This window comes from Clinocottus analis, unplaced genomic scaffold (assembly GCF_023055335.1).
Source record: "Clinocottus analis isolate CAN_PGR_092001 unplaced genomic scaffold, fCliAna1.0.p SCAF_25, whole genome shotgun sequence".
Lineage (NCBI taxonomy): Eukaryota > Metazoa > Chordata > Actinopteri > Perciformes > Cottidae > Clinocottus > Clinocottus analis.
Window position 1 is genome coordinate 3,201,652 of NW_027175987.1, and position 25,314 is coordinate 3,226,965.

At 40.6% G+C, this 25,314-nt stretch overlaps 1 protein-coding gene across 2 annotated transcripts; it reads right to left on the minus strand.

The window, feature by feature from the left end:
- LOC137794408 (guanine nucleotide-binding protein G(q) subunit alpha-like) lies at nt 1-24,572 on the minus strand. 2 transcript variants are annotated; one of them, XM_068591127.1, is made up of 7 exons: nt 23,275-24,572; nt 10,259-10,443; nt 9,451-9,605; nt 8,749-8,877; nt 5,422-5,551; nt 1,694-1,847; nt 1-1,246 (listed from the first exon to the last, which is right to left on the minus strand). In XM_068591127.1, exons 1-7 carry the CDS (start codon nt 23,408-23,410, stop codon nt 1,056-1,058), a joined length of 1,080 nt encoding a protein of 359 aa, XP_068447228.1. In that variant the 5' UTR covers nt 23,411-24,572; the 3' UTR covers nt 1-1,055. The 2 variants fall into 2 exon arrangements, with proteins under 2 accessions (XP_068447228.1, XP_068447227.1); XM_068591126.1 differs by lacking the exon at nt 8,749-8,877 and adding an exon at nt 8,093-8,221 and having other exon boundaries at nt 23,275-24,569.
- Between the last annotated feature and the right edge of the window lie 742 nt (nt 24,573-25,314).

Consider the following 25,314-nt stretch of genomic DNA (forward strand, 5'->3'; position numbering starts at 1 on the left):
TTATATTTACAGAAACAAAAAGTAGGTGGTTTTAATTTGGCAATGTGATACAATGTGTGTTGATAAACAGTATGCAAACACCGATAGTGTTGTCTCTTAATTCTTAGTTTCACCGTGTATGTTAACACTTGCAAAAGGAGCATTGCATTCCTTGGAGTAGTCATCTTCATTAGATTGTAACTGGAGATCAAAAGCAGTAATAATACAACCAAGAAGTTAACATAGCTGAAAATATTTAAAGTCTACAGAGAGCATGTAGTCTTCTCTGTCGAGCCCTCACTCCATGTGAGCAGCATGAAAACATTATTTACATTCAACAGAGCTTCTGTGCTCTGATTTGGGGCAGAGTGAATGAAACAAAAAAAAAAAAAGAAGAAAAAAATCAAATACACAATTCAATACCCAGGGGAACCAAGTACCTCACTGCACCCCAGCACTGCCTGATAATATATTCTTATCATCGTCATCATCATCATAATTAGTTGCCCTTTGCAGAAAAGCAGAGTCCTGGTTCTGCAGCCTGGCCTCATGCCCTCCTGCTGTAGTGTATAGCATGCATGGGTTAAATAAGAAGAAGGGGAGAGAGCCCTTGGTCTTTTAAAGCCTAATCTACCCAGAGAAGGCCCTCTACCCAGCTCGAACACACAATCACTGGTGATAATGTAGTGTAAAGAAAGAAGACATGTGAGCATGGCCCAAACCCGAATGAGGACCAAGAGGAGCAGACCGAACCAGACCAAAAATAGAGGGGGGATAAAAGGAGGGAGTGTTATATTTGTGTTTGTACAAGAGGAGCAGATTATCAGAACCACGAAGAAGATAATCATTATTTTAAAACAACCAAGGAGCTCAGTGGACAGTAGGGACACAACATGGGGGGTGTTGGTCTAGTAAAGAATGAACGCTCAACTCTTTGAGCAGCAGTGTATTTCATGCAGATGTGTGTGTGTGTGCATGTGTGTTTAGAAGTGGACTCTGCATTGTGTGTGTGTGTGGGGGGGTCGGGTGCAGGTCTTGCTCTCTTTCTCTTCCTCTCTCTATTTCCATTTCTCTTTTCACACCAGGTTGTACTCTTTGAGGTTGAGCTGCAGGATGGTGTCTTTGACGGCGGCAAAGACGAAGCGGATGTTCTCCGTGTCGGTGGCGCATGTGAAATGGGAGTAGATGATCTTGTCACTGTCTGGGTTCAAGTCCACAAACATCTTCAAGATGAACTCCCGACCTGCTTGGGCGTCCCTCTGGGGGCCTGGAAGAAGAGCAGAGTATTATTGGTTTAGAATCACATGAGCAGATGAGCATCATTTATTAGTATGATTTAAAATATGAGCATCCAAACATTGAACACAAAAGAATTATTAGGATTTAGCTTGTTCAGTCGAATATGTCAGTTTACGTTGTAGTACAGCCTCATAACCACATGGTGTCACTGTACAATAACACATATAAGTGAAAGGTTCCTGGCTGTGTGTGCAAACAATACTGACACTTTTGGGATACAGCCACTTCCACTGTTAAGATTAGAAGCAGCCAGTTTGATGTTTATAATGATAAACGGCCGTTTAAACACACAGTTACAGTTATTGAAAATAATTCACTCCTGTACATGGTGTCCTATGGTCCTACACTACACAACCATGCAGGGATGGGCAGACAATATACAATGAATGTGGTCATTAAACAAAAATCAAATTACCATCAAACTCTGGGAAGTAGTCAACCAGGTGAGAATACATGATCTTCTCCTCCAGCAGGTCTTTCTTGTTGAGAAAGAGGATGACGGAGGAATTTTGGAACCATGGATATGTGATGATGGTCCTGAACAGGGCTTTACTCTCCTCCATTCGATTCTACCAAGACAGAAAGAGAAATATGAACACAGAGTTAGGATGCATTTAGAGTACAATACTTCTCAAGTTGAGCTCAATTCTCACTCTACACTGAACGCAGCAGAGGTTTGATCATTTCTGGCCTGTACACAGATGCTACGGGTTAGTGTGTTCCAGTTACTTTACTGGTGCGTCCTAGTTTTTTTTAGTAGCTTTCACTACTTCATTTTTCGTTTACTTATAACTATATTTGATGAAACTTTGAAGCTAGTACCAGTGTGCAATAAACCTTCAGTTTTTGGTGAACGGGTCACTTGACTTCTGTCACAACGAGACTTAATTCAAAGAAACTGTAAGAAACAATCCAGTAGGCAGGAAATAAATACTACCAGCGATAGCAAAAATGCTGCAAAATGAAACCAACATTCTTTTCAGTGATAAGACCTGCAATAACATCTTACTTTCATTTCTCATGATTATTATTGGTAGCATAGCTTAGCTGTAATCAATGGCCAGTTAGAGAAGCAAATACTCTGGTATTAGTTTTGTGTTTGTCAGACAAATTATTATCTTATTAATAGTTATTGACTGTCGCTGGATAATATTAATTGGAATGCAGCATATACAGAGAATACAGGATATTGTAGTAGTGGACGAGATACAGTTGAGGAACAAGATTGTCAAAACACCACACCAAAAATATGGATCAAGACTTTCCCTGGTTCATTCATCGAGGCATGTTCCAAACATAAGATGTATTCTTCTAAAGAAAACTGTCTAGCAAACACAGAAAGCGGAGAAAGTGGAGTTGGGACCCCACAAACTAGTAAGAGCTTAGAGATGCTGTCAAACATGATTCTTCTTCCTCTTTCTGAGCTAAACTCCTTGCTAACATCACTCCCCAGGTTTAGTCTTGGCAAGACGTAATACACTGCCTGGCCAAAAAAAAAGTGGCCATCCAAAAAAGGACACACTAATATTTTGTTGAACCGCCTTTAGCTTTGATTCAACATGCACTCACTGTGGCATTGTTTCCATAAGCTTCTGCAATGTCACAAGATATATTTCCATCCAGTGTTGCATTAATTTCTCACCAAGATCTTGTATTGATGATAGTAGAGTATGACCGCTGCGCAAAGCCTTCTCTAGCACATCCCAAAGATAATAATAATAATAAAAAAATCTCACAGTGCCACATAGTTAAAAATCAAAGTCATAAAATTAAGGTCATAAAAGTCAACTCAAAGTAAAAACGCCTTCTTGAATAAAAAAGGTTTTTAGGCCAGTCTTAAAGGAGTCCAGGGTCTGTGTTGCCCTCAGATGGTCAGGGAGACCGTTCCACAGGCGGGGCGCTGCTGCGCAAAAGGCCCGGTCGCCCATGGTGCGGAGCTTGGTGTGGGGAACCAGAAGGAGCGAGTTACTGGAAGATCTGAGGGTGTGGGTGGAGGTTTGGGGAGTGATGAGTTCTTGTAGGTAGTGAGGTGCATGCCCATTGATGCAATTATGTGTGAGGAGTAGGACTTTGTAGTCAATCCGGGTTGAGACAGGGAGCCAGTGGAGTGATTGAAGGATTGGTGTGATGTGCTCATATTTGCGGACTCTCATCAGGATCCTGGCAGCACCGTTTTGAATGAGTTGTAGTTTTTGAATGTTCTTGCCAGTGATCCCAGTGAAAAGTGAATTGCAGTAGTCCAGTCTAGAGGAGATGAAAGCGTGGACGAGCTTCTCTGCATCTTGACTGACATTGGTGTGGAGTGCCAACAAGAAGGGCTTCAGTTTTGCTACTGTTTAACTGGAGAAAGTTGCTGCTCATCCATGTCTTTATCTCCCCAAGACAGGCGGTGAGACATGAAATGGCTGCAGAAGGATTTGGGGCAGATTCTCAATGGGGTTAAGGTCTGGACTCCATGTGTGAAAATAATGTCTCATGCTCCCTGAACCACCCTTTCACAATTTGAGCCCAATGAATCCTGGCATTGTCATCTTGGAATATGCCCGTGCCATTAGGGCAGAAAAAAATCCATTGATGGAATAACCTGGTCGTTGCTGAACTTACCCTGACCAACTGCAGCAACCCCAGATCACAGCAGCACTGCCCCCACAGGCCTGTACAGTAGGCAGTAGTAGTTAAATCCAGGTGGCGACTTTTTTTTGGTCAGGCAGTGTATGATCCAGGCCAGACTTGACCCGATGAAATCAAAGATGTTTGAAAACAATCTCGTCAGGCTGTGACTGGTCCGAAGGGTCAAAGTCTCGGTCACGAGCCTGTCAACACGATAGGATAATCTCTGCAGACTGCAATGCCCGAATGCTGCCCGGCCTCGTCTCAGCCGTCAACCATTTAGAAACAAAGCTCAGTGACAAAATCTAAATTGTCCAGCGGGGCCGACCACATGAAATACTACGAGCAGGAAAAGTAAATAAACAGCAACCTGCAAAAATGTCCTTGTGTGTATATTAAAGGTTCCCCACCTGAGCAGGCAAAGTCAAGTTAAAGTACAGTATGTGTGCATTAACAAACTCCTACCATAGTGGACAAACATTGACACGGTTGACCACAAAGCTGTCGCACATGTTTTGAGTCGAGGAGGCAACTGGGCCTGGATTATGAAACACGTTTGTCATATGACCGATCAGGTCTGTTTCATAAGACAGGATTTGGGGTTATCAAGGTAACTTCAGGGTTAACTCTAGGTTCCAGTTCCACGACGGAGGTTCACTGGATCACCATGGTCTACGTATTAATCCGATATTCAGGCAGATAACTTAAAAGATACCCCAAGTACATTGAGCTCCCTTTGTGAAACAGGCCTGTGGTTAGAGAAAAGGTTTGTTGTCGGGACAGGAGCAGAGGGCATGCAGGGGGAGATCGCATTAGATTTATTAGAGATAATTCTACCTGAACAGTCAAAGAGGAGAGAGACAACGACATTTACGGACTATATATCCGCAGTGTTTGGGACTACGCTCTGAACACAACATTGACGTTTTATGATCATAGATAGTTGAAATAGTGAACATGTCAGCATGTTTACTCATCCAGCAGACAGAGCAAAATAAGCATTCAATTGTTGCCGGGAATCTGGCCACCGTAAGCCCAATATTCACTCCCCTGGTCTATGAGCATTTTTCCTTTACTGAAAACAGCTGCCTGTTGCTGTGGATGAAAAGCAGGTTGATGAGAGTCGTGTGAAAGAACAAAAACATTAAAGCTAGGGTCTATAAAACCAAAACAATAGGCTGAAACCTGCTAAAAGACTTCATGAAGCTGATGTGCACCGAGTCTGGTGATCATCAAGTGAAGGATCTTCACCATGAGACTCCTTTCACATTACAGTCAATTGAGAAAAAATGTTAAGTAGTACATCTGGTGAACAACATTTCATTGTCTAAAAAATGTGAGTATTCGGAATTTAAGTTAAGTTTGAATATCGCATTAAAGCTGGAGGATGTTTAAGATGCTGAATCTAAGAGAGAGAAAACCTGAGAATGTCATGTTAAAATATGACGAGACTTGAAGCCTCATTATGAATGCAGCCTAATAAAATGATGCAACCATGCAAAGTTCACAACTACTTCTGTGTTGCCGTCTCACCTCGTTGTCCGACTCCACCAGGACTTGGTCGTACTCGCTGAGCGCCACCAGAAACATGATGGATGTGACGTTCTCAAAGCAGTGGATCCACTTTCTCCTCTCTGACCTCTGACCCCCCACATCCACCATCCTGAATGGAACAGGTGGTGGAAAAAGAGTCACATAAAAGAGAAGAAACAAAAATTAGATCTATATCTCAAAGATTTTACTTTTGTGAAATCCAAAAGTCACCAGCCAAAGAAGCGGGGTCACGTCTAGATAGGATTATGTTTTTCAAGGAGAAGATGTATCAGTGCAAAGAGGCATCTCCTAAATATTTAAATTTCCACCAAGCATTGTATCCAGTATTGGCCAACCAATACATGAAGGGCAGTGTGGCCACACTATTGCTACTACTTTAACTTAACCTGTATCTAATGAGACTCACGTAGTTCAAGCCAAACACACCTTTTGCACTGATAATATAAAAAGAAAAAACGTGAACAGAGAATCTGCAGCGTGAATCATGGAGAGGACAGAGCAAAGCTTCTCTACGTTGAGCCAGAATAACTACAAGGAAGTGTGCATGTGTGTACAAACAATGCAACCCCTCTCTCCTTTCTCTTCAAAGTAGATGCAGGAGAGTCCTTGCAGCAGAAATATGTTCTTGTTTAGAAGTGCCTACAAAAAAGTACTCCATGTGAAGGATATAAAGAGGCAACAGATGGAGCTCGGCGGAGAACAAGTGGGGAAAAAGATGGAATATTAAAAGTGAAAATCAAGGAGAACGTAAGAAATCGAATCATGCGCTCGATAAATGGGTTCAATTCTGAGGTTGGAGATCGGGTTTTAACGATATGTTCAACTTTGTTTTGATGAGTTTAAGAAAATGTAATTAAATTTAAAGACTGACATGTTAATACTGTAGATAAGAATGGAATGAGGAGCAGAAAGGGTAAAAGTCAGATTGTTTGATCTGTTGAAATAGACCAACTAAACTGCTATTGAAATTGAAAACTCAGATAATGAATTTAACTGTGATTGTAATCATCAGTTCAGCCAGTTTAACTCTCCATTCCTGTGCATTTCACCAAACATCATTGAAAAGACAGAGGAACGTGGATCACACATCGCAAAAGGTGAACTCAGTCAGTAAGTCTGCCAGAAGGAGGGAGCGCATTGATAAATGTCCTCCAGAAGAGCGAGCCTAAATTAAAACCCCTTCACATCAGACAACCTCTTTTTTTTCCCCTCGAGCAAGGATGAGTGACCTACTTAGTACGCTAAGCTCTCGTATGCTGAATAGGCCAAGTGAAATTACATTTTCTGTGACTTCAAAAGCCAATTAATGGAGAAGGAAGCAAGTCTAATGGAGATGTGTATATGAAAGGCTTCCTTGTTGCAGCTACGGCCCTGTCAACCGTAAGCAGAGGCAGGAAAACGCCACATGTGCTCGTTACTATACACACGCTTGAGCCTGAGAAACTTCTCACCGGCATAGAGTATCTCCCATGTTAAAATTACATGAATACGATAACTCATACCTCATGAATCCCGAAACTAAGACGCCTCAATAATTGTACTCTTCTTCCAATAAAACCTGAAAACATTCATTCCCATCTACATTTGTATTTTCGGTCACTTAACACAAGACTGATGAGAGCATGAGACATTGAGAGCATGTAGTGATTCACCAGCAGCAGCACAGCCGAGCAGAGCAGAGCCTATCGGCTAGCTGCAGCAGGCAGGCAGGCTGGGAACCTCTTCAGCACAACCTCATTGCAAGCAGAGTTATTTCTAGCCTTGCCAAGCGTAGGAGGGGGCTGACATGATGGCTTCCTATCGATTCACACTCTTCTGTAATCGCTCTTGTTCACTGTGTCCAACTCTATCTTCTCATCTTTTTTTTTTTTCTTGCAATAGATGGAGGAAGGGAAGCTGCTCTCCGTATTGGTGGCGGGTCCTAAGACTGTCTCTGTGCCAAGTCCTGGAGGCTATGTGTCTGGACTACACAGAAAAACTACTCTATAAAAATGCTGTCTTCGTGAGCCTTTTAGTTTCTAAAAATGCAAACTTCATAGCATACTGCTTTAGCATTGTCATGAAGCATCTGTACATAATGATTTGCACAACTTTCTCTTACAATTACACAATCTAGGCATGGTTTTAATAAGGCACAAATTAGCAACAACAGTTCATATGTTACGCGTAGAATTACTAAAGATTTGCATTAAAAAAAAAAAAAAAAAAAAAAAAAAAAAAGGTAAAAAAAATGTCCATCACAATTTCGGAAGTAATCAAATTGCTTGTTTTGACCTACTTACAATCCAAATGAGACAGACATTCAGTATGTATAGGGGATACAGCCAGAATGGAACAATCCTTCGTTTCATGATCACAATCTTTCCGCTAGTCTGATGATTTGACTCTGAGACTGGTAGTCGATTCAGACTTCTTAACTCCAACGGTCCAATAGTAGACTACTCTGGGTCAACACTAATACATTCTATGACTACAATTAATACCATGAGCTGGGGACATATGTTCAGATTAGGTGAAGACATAAAAGATTGTTGTGGGTGACGCATCATGTTGACTTAAGGTGGCCTTTTGATTTGATTCCAAAATGAAAACAGAGCACTTGTGGGGCACAGAAGTGGGGATAGTCAAAGTAGTGTTGTTCGTCTTCTACCTGAAAATGATGCTTTGCAAGTCGAAAGGGTATTCTATGATCCCAGTGGTTGGGATTCGAACCCTAAGCACGTCCTGTTGAGTTGGTAGATAGGACGGTTCAGCAATACGATCCAGATCACTTAGATAGCTAGAGACAGGAAGGACAACAAAAGACAGAAAGAGGGGGGAAAGAGAAAGTGAAGCAAAACAGCAGATATAGCACACCCCCTCCCAAAGCAAGTGGATCAGTCCAGATGTAACTGCAGAAAGCCGTTCCCAAGAGTTATGAAGGGACCTCTACCTCCAAGTTATCCCTTAGAAATGTAGCTTCATCCTTGATGGCAGCTCCCGAAGACCAAATATTCCTCAATTGTATCATTTGCATCCACTTAAAGTGCTCAATGTAAAGGTTTAAGGAAACAGGAACTTCGAACTCTATTCCAAAAAGATGATTTAGCCCACAAGAAGCAAACTTTGAAATAAAAATGACTGTCTTTCTAGCGAGACTTGAAAGGTCTTGAGGCCAGTCTTTGAGAGTGTACCATCAGGGATGTGTTAAAGTGCTGAGCTACAAGGTAGGCACGAGATAGCGGCATCGACGGTTTTTAACTGGCCGACCAACTGTCGAGGAGCTAGCCAACCAGTGACATCATCGGCAGCACTTGACACCAGTACCTGAAGATAATATTCTCCAGGTCAAATGGGTACTCAATGATACCGGTAGTAGGCACTCGAACCCGCAGCACATCCTGCTGAGTGGGCATGTACCCCGCTGATGCTAGTCGCTCTAAGTCATTAAGGTAACTGTGGAAGGGGAGGGAACATATGATAAAGATGCACATGTGGGCAACCCAACAGTCTCCACAGTACGAGATGTGCAAAGAGCAGACACAAACAATTACTTATCAAAAACACATACAATTGCAGAACATTGAAACAAATATGTATTGCATTAGCCAATAGTAAAACTAGGCATACACATGTAGAATCTTTAATTTTACCCCCCATCCTCAACTTTTTAAAAGAGCCATATTAGTCTGAAATGGATTAATGTAGGTTGGAATTAGCTCGGATATTATTAGGAGTCGTTTATAAATCTGCCAACATTTCCTTTTCCATGACTCTCCCCATGTGCCTCAACTCTTCACTTCCTCGGGTCGAGTGCATGATACCACAGTGAGGGTCCTGCTGAAAAAGGATTATGAACATCTGGCAACTTTTTGACGCATCTGTAATTTCATTTCACGTGACTATACATTGGAAACTGTTATTAACCAACTACAATACATTGCATTAGATATCTTCACAATTGCACATTGACTGATGCTGCATCTATACATTAAGACATTCTAGTAGATTTCAAGATCTTAGACGTACTATTTGGTTGAGTCGGAGAGCTGGTACTCTCTCCTGCGATCATAGGCCTCCTGGATGCCAGGGTCAGCCCACAGCATCTTTATCGCACTGGTGTACGGCTGTTCGAATGATGAAATCTTCTCCACGTCCACCTCACGCACCACCTGGGCATTGTTCTGAGAGAACAAGAAAAGCACACTTTTAACAACATGGAAATGTATTAACTGAGTATTTTATACAAGATTAAATTCATAAGTGAAATTCACAAAGGACTGCCTCAAACTCAAATGCCAGGTGCCTCCTTAGCCAAATTATTGACTGAAAGATTCTGAGAAAGTCTAATGTCTTTCTATATTGGCCACATTCACTTCTTCGACAGTGCTATATTCCTAGAAATATACATTCTATATTTATATTCACACTTTTAAACTACCTTTCTAGAATACACAGCATGTGGCCTAATGATACGTTTATTTATAATTAATATTAATACACATCTCCAGATATTAATACACATCTCCAGTTCATCTCATGCAGTTAAATTGCATGAGATGAACTGGAAATGTGTTGGACTGAACAATTAATTATTCCATGTGTGCGCAGGTTTTTTATGTGTGCGCAGGTTTCGAGACTTATCACACCTGACACTCAGCATTAGACTAGTATATGAGAAAAAGCGGAAGAAATTAACGTAAATTAGCTAAATCCTTTAGGACTAGGAAGTAAATTCAAAATTGTGAAGTATGAAAGTAAACAAGTTCATTCTGACGTGTGAACTGAACTTTGAGCTAGCTCTGGAGAAGTGTAGCCTGGTACACAAAGTACACACCTTGTTCTGTTCATACTTGTACGGGATCTTAAGGGTCTCAGTTGCCCGGATCATGGCCTGCATTGAGGTGAAGATGTTCTGGTAGACCAGTTTGGTGAAGCCCTTCTTATCCTCGTCCGTGTAGCCTGATCCATGGATAATTCTCATCTGCTTGATGAAGGTGCTTTTGCCACTCTCTCCAGTACCTGAAAGGAAGACAAAAAGGAGATGGTTAGCCGGCAACTGAAAGAGGATCATAAATTGACACCGTTGTCTCCTTCCACCCTTGACATGACCCTGAAGCAAAACAGGAAGTTGTAGTATTCTACAGTGCTCATTAATGACTGGAAAGAAAAGAAAAAACTAACATGCGACATGGCGATAATTCTTGTGTGCAGACTTTTAGGAAAATTAAAAAGAGTGTGAAACCTGCTCATGAGGAAACAAGAGAAATCCTCAGTAGAACAAGGAATCAAAAATGTGTTTGAAAACCATGGCCAATGCGACAATAACCCAAGATGAGCTCTAATCCATCCACCCTCTAACAAATAAATAAAAAATACACAGCAACGTGAAGTAGCTCATTGACATAAATGTAGTCAGCACATTTATTTTTCAGCGCAAACTAACAGTAAGATTCAATCTTTGTCAAATGTGAGCCTTTTTATACAACCCATATTTCTGTGAAAATTGGCCGGCCTTTGCAACAGGCTGACCTTGTCTGTCCATCTCCAACCTGCTACTGATACTCAAGAATCCACACCATCATGCCCCCGGGCAGTGAGCCAGACCTCAATGCCAACGCGGTCTGTGTTTTACCAGTACAGGCTGCTTTGCTCAACAGTCAGTCTTTCACACGGAGTCACCTCCTGGCTCTATTGTTAATTACCTTTTCATCTCATTAAAACTGGAACATCTTTTGTATCTTTTAAAAATTAACAAATGTTACTTCCTAAGTAAGGGTTGTATGCACTTCTCGTGATCGAAATTCTGGTTTAAGGGACGTAAACAAAGTTTAAAATATTTGTGGGTACAAATGTTTCTCAGATGTGCAATATAACAATGTATAAGCATGAATAAGTGGAGCAGCCCATAGTTACCACACAAGGGCTACACGGCTCACCTCAGCTCAACAAAGAGCCGGGTAAACCGAGTTCACTCCAATTTTGTATCGCTGTGACCATGCACATATGCAGAAATATCTCGTTACACAGGAAAAAAAATATACAGGGAAGGAATTACACAAACCCCACAGATCCCTCACAAAACAACTTCTCCAAGAGAGCTTCCATAGCTGGATCTGGATCTTTATATGGATATATTTAGTGAGCGAGCTACCACTCCAGACTTCGGGGACACCAACAGTCGGGATAAAAGCATTAGAGTTTCAACCAAAGGGGGACATTCAGAAGTTAAAGCAGGTCGCGGTCTAAGCCGAATTCACCTTTTAGTTTCACTATGCAGCTCTCTTTTCAGAGCGTACCTCCTCTATTCCACCCCCAATCCAGCGCCTATTTTCTTCCTCTACAATCCTGCTTGAGTTCTCCACCACTGATCTCCATCTTACTTCTCTCAACATTTAAGTCTGAGTTGCTGCAGCTTCAGCTAAACGCATTCTCTGATTTCTATTGTTCACTAATGTCTTTGTTCTGCTGATCCCAACTAGGGCTGCTATATTGCAGTCATCTAAATATTACTTTTTCTGCAATACGATAAATTCACAAGTATCATGTAAAAGTATGTATACAAGTTGTAAATGTTGTTAACTTGTAAATGTATACAAGTTAAAAGATACCATGTGATGCTCATCAAATTACCAACAGTATGGCGCACGGTCCACTGTATGAACAGTATATCTGAACAAAATTTCACAATTCAATTTTTCAGGTCTGGACCAAAATGGTGGAACAGCCATTATAATCATCGAAGCGCCAAAACACATATGCGACACTGTGTGTACTGAAGAGGATGTGTGATAGTCTACAGCCGCCAATGTGTCCAACAGTGACATAACAGTGAAAGCTGCACACCGCTCATAATGTTAATGGTCACATTGTGCAGACAGAACTGTAGTGGCCGATTAGATTAAGGAATGTGCTTTGTGCAAAAAGTACAGCTGGTATGCCCAAGATAAAAGTAGCCGAAATGTCTTCCAAGGATGACAAAAGTCAAGTTTGACTGTCGCTGACAGAAGAGCACAGTTGAGTGTACAGTGAAGGAGTGCCCAGAGCGCCGCCTGTCCTCTAACCAGACAGGATCTCTCACTGTGGAAAGCAGGTCAGGCAACATTGGAGTTTCCCCTTCAGACAGAGTATGTCTTTGAGACAGAGACATAAATAGCAATTGTCAGGACACAGCACTGGAGAGTTCACTTTCCCATTGACTAAAGAGCTGTGGAGAAGGGAGGGTGTTACTGGGATGTGAGGGCTTAAAAAAAGAAAAATACTGAGGCTACATTTTCTCTGCCTTCATAAACTTGAAGAAAAATAATGGGAGTTTATGTGGGAGAACTGCACCAGCTTTGTTTTTTGATTGAGCATGCGTGTGACTGTATGTGTGTGACTGCGTGTGTGTGTGTGTGTGTGTGTGTGTGTGTGTGTGTGTATCTTTGTGTTTGTGTGACTGTGTGATTACGTGTGTGTGTGTGTCTGTGTGTGTATTTTGTCAAGTCAAGAGACGTCAAACCAGGTTTAAAAGGACATAGGGTGCCATACACCGAACATAATGTAAAGTCCCATTAGGATAATTTGGGATTTGTAATACTGGACGACATAAAAAAGAAAAGAAAAAAATTGACCTGTCTGTTCAATAGATCCCTGCCGAGATGGAAAACCCAGAAGCAGCATTTATCACGGGCAAGCTACTGTATGTTCACTGGAGCTACTCCTGAGGGGTAATGGTAGTTGCCACGGCAACTCCTGTCCTGGACTCATAAATACATGGCAGAAAACACCAGCTGATCGACTGGAATACGTCTCCACAGAGCCTCGTCAAACATGCAACTTTAGCGTGTATTTCTTTTTAATCCCACAATGTCCTCAACCAGTACTCTACTCCCAGCGCGCGGGCGCACACGGACAGGGACACAAATTATGGTTGAGAATAAAATAGTTCCAACATGAAACTGCTCACAACAAGCTCTGCAGATTATTATGAGTAACCGGGTCATGAAATCTGGAAAGAGAAATTACTTATACTTAAAATTATATTCGAGACACCGCCGACATCTCTCAGGGCCGATATCTTACAAACTAGTCAACTCGCACAAAAACAATCTCGATCGATAACGACGGGTAAAAATTCAGATTCAAGCTTTTCAAAAAGTGAATATTGTATGGTTTCTTTACTCCTCTATGACAGTCAACTGAATACCATTGAGTTGTGGACAAAACAAAGCATTTGAGGATATTATCAAGGGCTATGGGAAACACTGAAACTTCAACAATATAAATGCAAACCATGGGTATGATGTTATTATGTTTAATCCCATTTGTTAGGGGAAAAAAGGGATCGAGGGCTGCTATGCCTGAACAGACTGCAGAGCGTTGAACACACAAACCTCCACGCTGTCACAAGTCATAATTATGGCTTTTGAAGTACCTCTACTAATAAAATGGGGTACAGGACCTTATTTATTTATCCTAAAGGCAGGGCGGGTATCGCACTACATTTCAAGTACCGGTATACCGTGCAACACAAGACTGGGGTATTATTTATTCTGTTAAATAACCATTAACTCAGAAAGAACAGGAAGAAACTATTTAAAAACAGATTCGTTTCATTGGGTGAGGCGAGCCGGAGGCCATGGCAGACGTTTCAGCTGTGGTTTACATGAAGAGAAATAACTTGAAGCAGAGTTTGGCATCCACGTTGAAAAGGAAAGAATAAAAGAGAGTCGAGAAGACAAGAGGGAAAGGAAGGAGGTGTGACAGAGTGGTGGAGAAGGGTACTCTAAGTAAATGATTCCTTAAAACTAAAAGTGGACATCGCTCCAAACAGGAAGCGATGTCCACTTCAGCTCACGTGTTGGGAAAGGTTTGCTAAAGGCCTGTCTGACTGTACAGGAACTGAATGACTGTCTAGTGTCTCTTTTCACCCTTTGACCCTCAGGGACTTCTCCAAGAACTTCTCCAGGAACATTTTGACTGTCGGCGCTGAGTACCGGGATTACTTCCTGAGTCTTGGTACCGGTCTCTTCCCAGTTCTGTTGGACCAGAACCTTTGGGGTTTTATTATAGATTTGACCAAAAAAACAAGTTTCCTGACTTTTATTCTGACATTAAGCGGCCCTAACCGTATCAATATTAGGCAAGTAACAAAAATGCATTTACTTCAGTACTGCATAATTGTAAAAGGTACTTGTTCTTTACTTGGGAACATAATGTACTTTTTAGTCTCCTTAAATTTCTATTACGGATAGTTATTTTGCAGATTAACTTCACTTTATATGACACGCTGTCACAAGTTTAAGTCAACATTTATGTCACAGATTTTCAAAGGGGAGAAAGAGCAAGAGAGAGTCAGTGAGCCTAAAGAAACTGAAACACACAACCATGTGACATTAAACATTACGTGGTCGATCAATAACTTGCTGAACCACAAAAAGGTTCAGAGAAGTTTCTGATAATCTATTCATACTTTCTCTCTTTAACACGTCTTGTTGAATCAATCCAATTAGATCAGGTGGAAACACCAAAATAAACACAAAGCTCGACATAGTCATCTTAAAAAAACAAAAGATGGTAGATATAAAAAAAAATTCTATAATCCAAAAAATCTAAAAACCCAGCCCAGTATTGCAAAAGCTTTTCCAATGAAAGTCGCACCGAGCACAGGTTCCAAAATTGCTAAATCTAGCGTTGAAATCACAAAGTCGGCAACTCCATCCTGTTAGGGCTCTTTCCGTGTAAGCATTGCGTGAGAGTGTATATTATTCATTGATTGCCGATGGGATGTCATAAGAATTACAACAAATATAACAAAAATATTTTTGAAGAATACCACCGTTAATTAAACTTTAAGATCCCTGTGTTACTCAAATCCTGAAAACTGTTTTATCGAAACACTAATTCCAGTTCTAAAACACCATTTGGCCAATTTTACTATCTGTGCATGGACTGAGTGTGTCACAATACTTTGATTGCCATATGCTTTAGTGTGCAGCTGGTAAACATACAGTAAACCCTGCTTGCTTGAGAAGAGTTTGTGTGGGTGTGTGTCTGTTCAAAATTGTTTCATATTCATTTCCCATGTCACTGTTCCTGTCACGAGATTGAACGCCACCACCCCCACCAATCCTCCTCCCACTGGTTATATGTATAGCTACAGATACAAGGCCACATGGAACATGAAAGAAAAGGAAATTAGTAATAGGTGGACATGAGGAACAAGACTGAAGAACAACAAACTGTATTACATGTTTACTGCTATAGCCGTTCTTATAGTTAAAAAAAGGCCCAATATCATCAGTCAAACCTGACAGATTCATAGATATTGGTGCATATAATGGTTGATTAAAAGGGCTCATTCTAACAAAAACACATGTATACATTTGTTTAACTAATGAAAACAGTTATGAATCCTTCCCGTCATGTTCTTTCCAAATTGACGTCAAAATGTAAAAGCACCCCCCCCCCCCCCACAGTTGCATTTGAATGTTTGAAATGTCTGTGTGGAGCAAGTGGACTATAAGAGACAACCAGTTCTATGCTGAGGCAGACTGGGAAAGAGACAGCGAGAGGAGGGCAGCAAGCACAGGATCTGTATTCCAGTTTTTAGATCATTCCTAGCATACTTTTCCTTCTAAAGCACAGACATGTCAATTTAATCTTTTTCGCTTTTTTGGTTCCCACTTGATTGAAATACTAGTTTTACAGCAGTAATTTCCATTGTACAGTTGTTGTTTTTTTGCTGCAATTTGCAGTCCCTCAGCTAATTGTGATCGGTCTTCAACCTCACTTCCTTCTTCTTTGTTCAAGACTAAGACCGCTAATGTGTTGCTGTGTAAACATACAAAAAGAACTTTGAAGCTTTTTAGACCGGTTAGATTTTCACACATACACAACTAATAAAACAAGTGCTAAAACTTATATAGATAAGTCATGATAAAAAAATTAAAAATTTTTTTTTTTAAAAACTTTAGAAATATTTGTCTTAGACTCCCAACCAGAGACCTCAGACAGTCTCTCACAGACCTGACTGCCACATAACTGCCGAAACTCTGGGTGTGTCAACATCAGTTTGCTCAACCTACAGAGCTGCCAGACAAACACCGCAGAACTACGAACACCTACTTGTCTTGCCCTCGTACCACACTGTGAAACTCCATTTTTCATCTCCCAGGCACAGGAGCTCAGGGCTGCATACAAATAGCTCTAAAAACACGGCTGGGATGGCTGCTACAGTACAGGTATACTTACAATGCAAGTGCTTCGTCAGAGAAAAAAAAGCAATGAGGCAAAACAAATAAAGTTACAACTTTTAAGAATGAAAATGAAATTTTAGAATTATATGATAAGACCCTGTCACCTTTTTTTACTCCAGGGGCAGTGTGTAGGATTTGGTGCAGATTGTTACCAAATGAATACCCCTCCACTCACTGCTCTCCTTCCAAGGCTGCAGTAACGTGAGCCGCCGAGTTAAAAACCGTGGTAACGCCATTCGCCTTGCTCAGAGGCCAACATTACCATAATAACAGTACATTGGGAGCAACGGAATTCAGACTATTTTGCATACTGCAGTTTCAGTAGGCGCATCTGGGAACTACGGTGTCCTACAGGTAACGCAAAACCACAACAAACTTTTTTCTAGAGCCAGTGAGGAGTTTATCCGTTGTCGGTGCCGACTTGGTGAAGAGGATCTGCCCCCATGTAGATAAGAAGAGCTCATTTTAAGCTTACGAAATAAGACACTTAGTTTAAGGTGATAAATTAAAAGATAGTTATAAATATTATCAATACTAATACAGCAGATATGTCTTCCCATGTTCATCTGCAGCATTTTTCACAACATGGTACATCCATTGATATAAATGGGGTGGTCAAAAGCAATGCAACAGCAAAACACATTAAGGCGCCCAAAAAGGACTGTTAAGTTTTAAAACAGCTTAAACCTCAAGACCGCATTAGTTTATCGAGTGTTCCTTAATAAACTGACCACAGAGTGTACTTTGTTTCTTATGGGAACCAAAAAGTTCCAGATGAACTGTGCAAAACATTACAAAACATTCCTAAGTATGAAAGTGAAGGCAAAGCAGAGACAGTCATCACATTGTGTGACTTGATCATAGCTGATATTGGAGCAGTTGCTTTGATTGTCAGTAAAACATCTTGGAAATGAGATAAAAACTGGACAAACTACGAAGTTTGTTTTGTCACACACATTCACTTGTCTTCCCAAGTAGATGCAATTTTCATCAAGCATTGCTTTGCATATAAAGAGCCACTAAGAAGACATGTAAAAATCTACTACCATAGCCAGATAACTAAACACGGCAGTATGCTGGATTACCCAGCAACTATTTAGATAATCTATTAATTGTTTCAGTAAATCAATTAATCAATTTCCGTCATGCAACAGTAAATTTCACATGTTTGAGTTTGACTGTTGATTGAAGAACACAAGCAAATTAAACAGACATCACAGTGGGTTTGTAGCAAGTGTAAATGTAGATTGTTTTCCTAGTTTAGTTTTTATGTTAATTTTGTCTGACCAACAGACAAAAAAAGAAGTAAGAAAGCCTAAAAGCAAATGCAAGTTACTTAATCATCACAACTAACATCAACTGATTTTCTTCCATCAGTAATGAACTGGATGACAACTATAATCACCTAACACGCAACAGAATACATACAATGTTAGACCTCCAATGACAGGCAATGCTTCCTTTGACAGGACAATTGTGTCACATAAGTCATATTGGGTCAAGAAATAAATAGATGTCCTGGCAGTAAATAAATTACTGCCAGATCAGCATTATGAAAATGTATTCAGTATCCCACTGATAGCTGTGATGTACAGCCAGGTTGAAAGGGTTTGATCTGTTTAGACACAATTTACTGCTAAATGGAACAACTGAAAATACATGTGACTTTCATGGTGGATAAAAAAAATTCAACATAAACCAATATGCATTTGCCTAAACTAACTGACAGTCAGTTGGCATAGTCACACACCAGGTCAGGCTGCACGAGTTCAGCAATTTGAGAATTCTTGGAAATAAGCTTACGTGGGTGACGATTAGCATTATCAACCTTGGCTGAGAGTCAGTCAGCGACGTTAGACATACAGTTGTGGGAGTGAGGATACAGGAAGAATCTGCCAACACTGCCTTTAGCAGTGCTAGTGTGCTTGCAAGGATAGCTGGGTACCACAGGGCTGTCCAACAATGGCCCACAATGCCACTGTTCATATACACTGTCTAACAAGTCCCTTTTGGGTCATTCTATCCTCTCGGTGTGTGGGTTGTTCATCTGTACCGTCTGCAATTTTGTTAGTTGTACAAAACTCTGCAATGCCTGCCGTTACCTTGGCAGCAGCTAACAGGGATCCAAATAAATATGGCTAACACAGGGCTTATCTGCTTGGCTTACTGAAAGACTTACTAAGAGAAACCATAATAGGCGTAGGTAGGCTCCATGCATGAGACATCCTTGGGTGTTGCCAAAAAACAAACACTCATTAACCCAGATACTACCGGCCTGTTTGAGCGGTGTGCACATTGACAGATGAAGTGTGTGCTCAGTGTGTGTGCATGTTCACACACACAATTATGAATTCAGGTAAATATCATGAGCGGCCAGGGGCCTGAGCTCATTCAGGAGTACAGAATGTTCTCCCGATGTTGTGGATTTAAATATGGCTCATAACCGCTCACAGGCACCCCTGTGGCGCTGAATTTAAAACAAAGAAAGGCACGAAAAAATTCCAGGTAATCGTGTTTGAAATAACAAAAAGGACTGACAAGATGAAAAGTTCAAACTATTTTAGCCAAGTCCATCCTTGAAAATATAAAGTATTTAATGGTTTTAAATTAAGATATTTGCTTATTACATGAAAACTGTTTTGCTATGTACCTGAATAATCAAAAACACCCCAAAACCTATGAATGGGTATGCTGAACCTTCAGCTTGAATTTTGAATAACTGAAGAAGCTATCATCAAATTTTAGCATTGTGAGCAATGGATTACATATGTGACATGGGTCATTCAAAGTGATGAGCTCACAGATAATTATCACCTGACCAGCTCTCCTAAGCTCCGTAGCATCTTTTAGCTCATTGTTTTGTATTTAAATGGCAGCAACTTCACGGTTTTGGTTTAGTCTCACTGAATAATGTCATTTTCAGCCGCAGCAGGATTGATCCATTAATATTAAACTTTTTTTATGTTGTACTGTCAATACGTACACAATGGGGTTTGACGGGGTGCAGCTGTCTTGGTGTAAATGATTTTGAAAACAATTCTTTTGATTATTTGGACTGAATGCAAGTGACAACTTCATCGACATAAAAGGGAATTCAAAAAGGTATTTTATTGAAAGGCTGTGAAAATTATGGTGCAATTTTAAGTCAAATACTCCCAAGTTGAACACTTTGTAACAGGGTCAAAGAACATGAACACACTAACATAGAAAAAAAACAACTTAGCATTTGTGTAGTGCATTAGTACACGTTTTACAGGTTTTATATTCATATGACTTCAGTCAACAGTGAATCCACATTGAAGAAGCAACTGTCTCGAGTTAATTTGCACACCACCACGATGACCAAATGTGCTTTTTTTCTTCGTTAAAACAAGATACTTTTATGTTATGAGTTAGGTTTCTTGTCATAAAATAAGTAGTGAAGATATCTATGTGAAAATGAACATCAGCAGTTTGACACGGTCATTCCCACAGCTCACAAACTGGTGTCTTTACTTCAGCTCCCTGGGCTCCGGCTGCACACACATAATTACTTGTGACTTTCATTAGCTCCAGCAGGCAGCAGAGCACTCCTCTGACCCTGGCTCCTCCTCTGCCTGCATTTCTAGCAGGCACCAGCTAACCACACTGTTGAGGAAAGCCAGCTCAGTGCTGATAAAAAGCTAGAATAGTTGTCTATGCTTAGGAAAAAAGAAAAAAAAAAAACCTAAAAAAAACTTGAAAAAAAACAACAGCAATGCTCCTTAAAAGGTCACAAAAAAGTATGCCACACCACATCAAGCTATACCAAGTTAAATAAACAGCTGCAATGTTACTGAGCAAATCACCAAAACTTTCTTTGTAAAGTTTGTTATTTTTTTCCCCCAATTTGTCAAACAGTGAATTTAAGCAGTCACAAGCCATTGAAGAGAAAAGACTCAAGACGCTATATGCAGCCAAAAACATAATAAAAAGCTACACTTTGCGTGAAGGTCTATAAAAAGGATCAAAGAGGTTCATAATAGGTTCCAAATGAAGTGAGACAACCAGAGTGCACTATAACTCACAATGTCGCGGCTAAATAGTGCTTAGATCCTTTTCAATAATTTGACAGACTCCGACCACAAGCTGAAACAAAAATGACTCCTGCAAATTGTACTTTAGCATTGTCAACGGAAAAAAAAGATTTGTGTTGGGAGGATGGAAAAGGGGGTGACTTTCACATCAATCTTTGAGTGAGTTACCGTCCCAGCATCTCATCTATGAGCAGGAAAAGGACAAATATGTCACTCCGTCAACAACACTTTTATATTTCAAACATTTGTACTCCACTCTGACTTATTCAACAGCCAGATTTAAACCCGAAAATCAGTTTTAGCTCTCTCACTCAGGCTCTAGCAGTATTTAACAATCCTCTAATCAAAAGCACCATACTCTTTACACTCACAGTTTAAAAACGCCTTTGTTTACCCGAAGCAGCACATACGTGTCTGAGATACCAAGAATACAAATATGATCGTCTGGTTTTCCCAAACTCCAGTCCCGACAGTGGCGTTAATGCACCTGAAGCTGCGTGGTAATGGTTAACAACTATTAAATAACTTGTGCACAACTTGAATTTGACTCACAGGTAAAACACAGAATATAATTCTACAAAAAATGTAGTCAAGACACAAAAAATTATAAAATATGACCAAAAAAAACGCGCTTAAAATTACAACAACATATTTGCTAAATGGCAATACAAAAAAACTCATAATCTATAATACTTGTCCTGAAAGTGTTAAATAATGCCATGCCATTACATAAGCCTATATTAGCTTGGTTTAATGAAAACGATTTGCCACAATATTACAATTTGGCCTTTGATAACTAAACCAATTATAACTACCAAGAGTTATATTGTCAAGGACCTCAATATATTGTTGCACATTGCAAAATTACAAAAAATAAAGTCTTGAAACCCGCAATTGTCGTGACACCTCCACAAAGTCATGGCTGAGCTTGCCACAGGACGTGCCACTGCCAGCTGCCCCAGTTGAAGCTTGCTCTTTATCACATTTCTTTTTCAGAAAAGTAAAGATTACAGCTACATCTTAAAGAATAGGGTGGATGTATACCTATTCAACATCCGGCCATCTATTTAACAATGTGTCTGTGGAAAGTGTGCTTCTAAATGGATATTTCTGAAAAGATATTATGGACATATTCTAAGCCTATTAGGCATTCATTACTCTACTTGCTAATAAAATAAGAACATCTTATGTTAGCATAGATACAACAACTTGTAATTGTTATGCATTTCACATATACAGCTCCCTTGAGGTTCTGACATTGATAAGACTCATAAACATGAATTGTTTTTTCTTAAAATAAGATTATCCTTTATTGGTCCCACAGCAGCCACATGTAAACACTGCTATCCCTTTCAATGGACATTGTTGCATCTTAAAAAGCCAGAAAGTGTGAATTCAGTCACTTGTGAAAACAAGTTACTGAAGTGTACTCAAAGCATTATAATAAATACTTCAGCAAGTTATAGTGATGCCATTTGTAGCAAAAGCTAAACTCAGCTTTCTCTGTCAATATAACATTACATTAAAAAACGCACAACAGCTCTGCTACTCCTTTTTGAAGATAAAAATTAGTCTGTGGATGGCAGAGCTTACTCTTTGGAGAACAAGTATTTCCCCGAGTGGGACACCTCAGCGAAGGCCTTTTCTGAACCAGACACCAAGAGAATTCGGTCCCCCTTGTAGTAGACTTAATTAAAACAAACTCTTAATCTGTACTCAAGCCATGTTTAACAGGCAGGTAAAACTATGGGAAATGGGAAAGGCAACTACAGGAAGAAGAGGGAACTGTTGACAGCTTGTTGTAAAAAGCTAAACTTACCTAAACAAACATGTATACTTGGGAGGATGCCCATGTATATTTATGTGACATTAAATAGAGTTAATTTACAGAAAGAGACTTTAAATGTTACAACCCATTTTCTGACATGATAGTGTGTCCATTTGTGTGTTGCAGCAAAGTCACAACAAAGTGAAAAAGAAGCCAGAACAACCATCTCATGGGGGTCAGAATACATGAATTTAAGAGAGTCTCCTGCCTCTGGATGCTTGCAAGGAGTCCTCTAACGTGTCTTGCTTATAAGGTTGTCATGAACCTGACAATGTCAAAAGGCTTTTAATTAAACTGTGGAGGTATAAGCAGACCCAATATGGTAGCTATGAACACAGTACAGAGAGCATGTCGGTGGAAATGTCATTTATACATTTATAAAACACATACATACTGTATACACACTTCATATCATCACGCTTCCTGTGTCAATAGCTGTTCTTAGCCCCTCCTCTACGAGCTACCGTTACAATGGTAAAGGGTGAGACAATCTGAATTTGTATTTGCATATCACATCACATAAAAATGTTGTGGCGACCACGGGCATGTGGCTTGAGCAATTGTGGTTGCAGAGTTTTGCATGCATTAAATCCTGTACAATACAATCAAAATCAATACTTTTGGTCCTATCTGGTGCGTGCGTCTCTCTCATAAGTAGCAATGAAGTGTAAATGCCTGGCTGAGCTAGCTAATGTGAAGCGGTCTGTGAAACCCGTGCACGCAAGCTTACCCAGTAGAAGCAGCTTCAGCTCCCGTCTCGCGTCCCTCTTGTCTCGCCGGAGTTGTTTCTCGATCTCTGAATTGATTCGTTTGGACTCCTTCGCCTCTTCACTCAGGCAACAAGCCATCATGGAGTCTAAAGTCATCACCGCATGAGCTGAAAAGCCCGTCTGACAAGGCGCGACGGGCTACACCTCTCTTTCTCACACACCAGTATCAAATAAATGAGCAACAGTCCGATTTCAACAAGTTATATATCCAGACGCTGATAATGGAGCGTGAATGCCTCGGTGTAGGATCTGGCCGTCTTGCTGATCGCAAAACTGCTGTCAAGTGTCAAATATTTGACAGCTACGTCAAAGTCTTTTGTAAATCCTCGAGCTACAGACACTGACTGACGATCACACACATTTTTGCAACGCAACACGTCCGCAAACATACGAGATGACAACCGAATGTGCAATTAACCATTTTTATTTGATGCACTTTCTAGACAGAACAAAAGAGCCGAAATTAGTTTGGGCAACGTCCACTAGCTCGTAGGGCTAAACGCTGCTAACGTTGTCACCAAGCTAACGTGACAACTTGATGGATTGTCAGCGTCCCAAAACGTTAAATCGCTTCTCCGCGGAGCGCGTTAACTAAGACTGCAAGTAAAAAAAAAAGAAAAAAAGAAATCCGTTTTGGTTTTATTCCAAACTACCAACTTCGGTCCCAGAGACAGTGGGACAGTACTGGCTGCCACATTTGTACAATTCCTCCGCTGGTTGCCTGGCCGAGTACAAGGCTAGCCGCCCCGAAACCAACACTGTACGCCCGCGCAGTGACGACGAGCGCAAAACGTCAAAACTGTCCATCTACTGAACAAACGGTTAGGCTCACTTGCTGCCACGAGCCAGTCGACGGGACGATAACCGTTGGGAGCGATGCGATCGAATGGTACCGCTTCAGAACCGCGCTGAGATCCGTTGGAGACGCCAACTGACCAGCGGGGCTAAACGGGCAGGCTAATTGTTAGCTAGCTAGGTTAGCTCAGATAGCCATCCCTAGAAAAAGCACCCAACTGGTTAAAAACCAGAACGCTCGTGTAGACAGAGCACCTTTATTGTAATAAAATAGTGTTTCCCCGAAAAGGCGTCGCCAGGAACGAACCTTCAAAACACCCAACCGTCTATTTGACTGTCAAATGGACCCATGTAGTCCGTGCATTTTATCGCTCCTGGTATTTTTTCCTGGTGGTGGTGATTGCTCTTCGTCACCCACTCCTCAACCCCGGTGTGGCGCTGCTGCTGACGTCGCTCGGGATATAATTGATTGACAGCGGCACGTCAAATGAGAACGGAGCTTGTGGGCGTTTGAGGCGGGTCTTTGCTGGATGGTTAACTTCCTAAGTTTGCTTGAGAGGAAGTCTTCCTTCGGAGGCGTGTCAGCGAAAGCAACAGACATTTGGCTGGACGGGCAACGCCCATCTCCTGTCAAAGACCAGCGCCTCCACCAACTCGTGTGCTCATACTGACCGTGACAGATGTTGATCTTTACTGTGGCCTTTTCAGAGTTTCACAAGTTCCCTTCTGCAAACGTCTGTCTGCAAGTGTTTGCTCAATCAAAATAAAAATCCGGTTCACTAATAAGATTTCACATAAAAATTCATCTGTTTTTGGCGCATAACATTTATATTGTAACAAGGAATTGTATTCAAAATAAAACCAAATAGTGAAAAAAAGAACTATCAAATGGAATGAGAAAAATTCCAACAAACTACTGTATTAAAATATGTACAATATATCTGAATTAAAATCAAAGAGCTGTGCAGGTGGTAGTTTAGTGCAAATTTGTCCAATGAATATGCAAAGATTCATAAGTTAAATTGTGTAGTAGTCTGCTATTTTAAAGTATTTGTTTACTTGGATATACCTATTTTATGCTATATAATCTTCATTATACGTCGCAGGCAAATTCTGACAACTTTATATATTGCTCAAAAGTAGACCACTGGTTTCCAACATTTTTGGCTTATTTGCAATACTGCACTATACCTAACTTTATATAT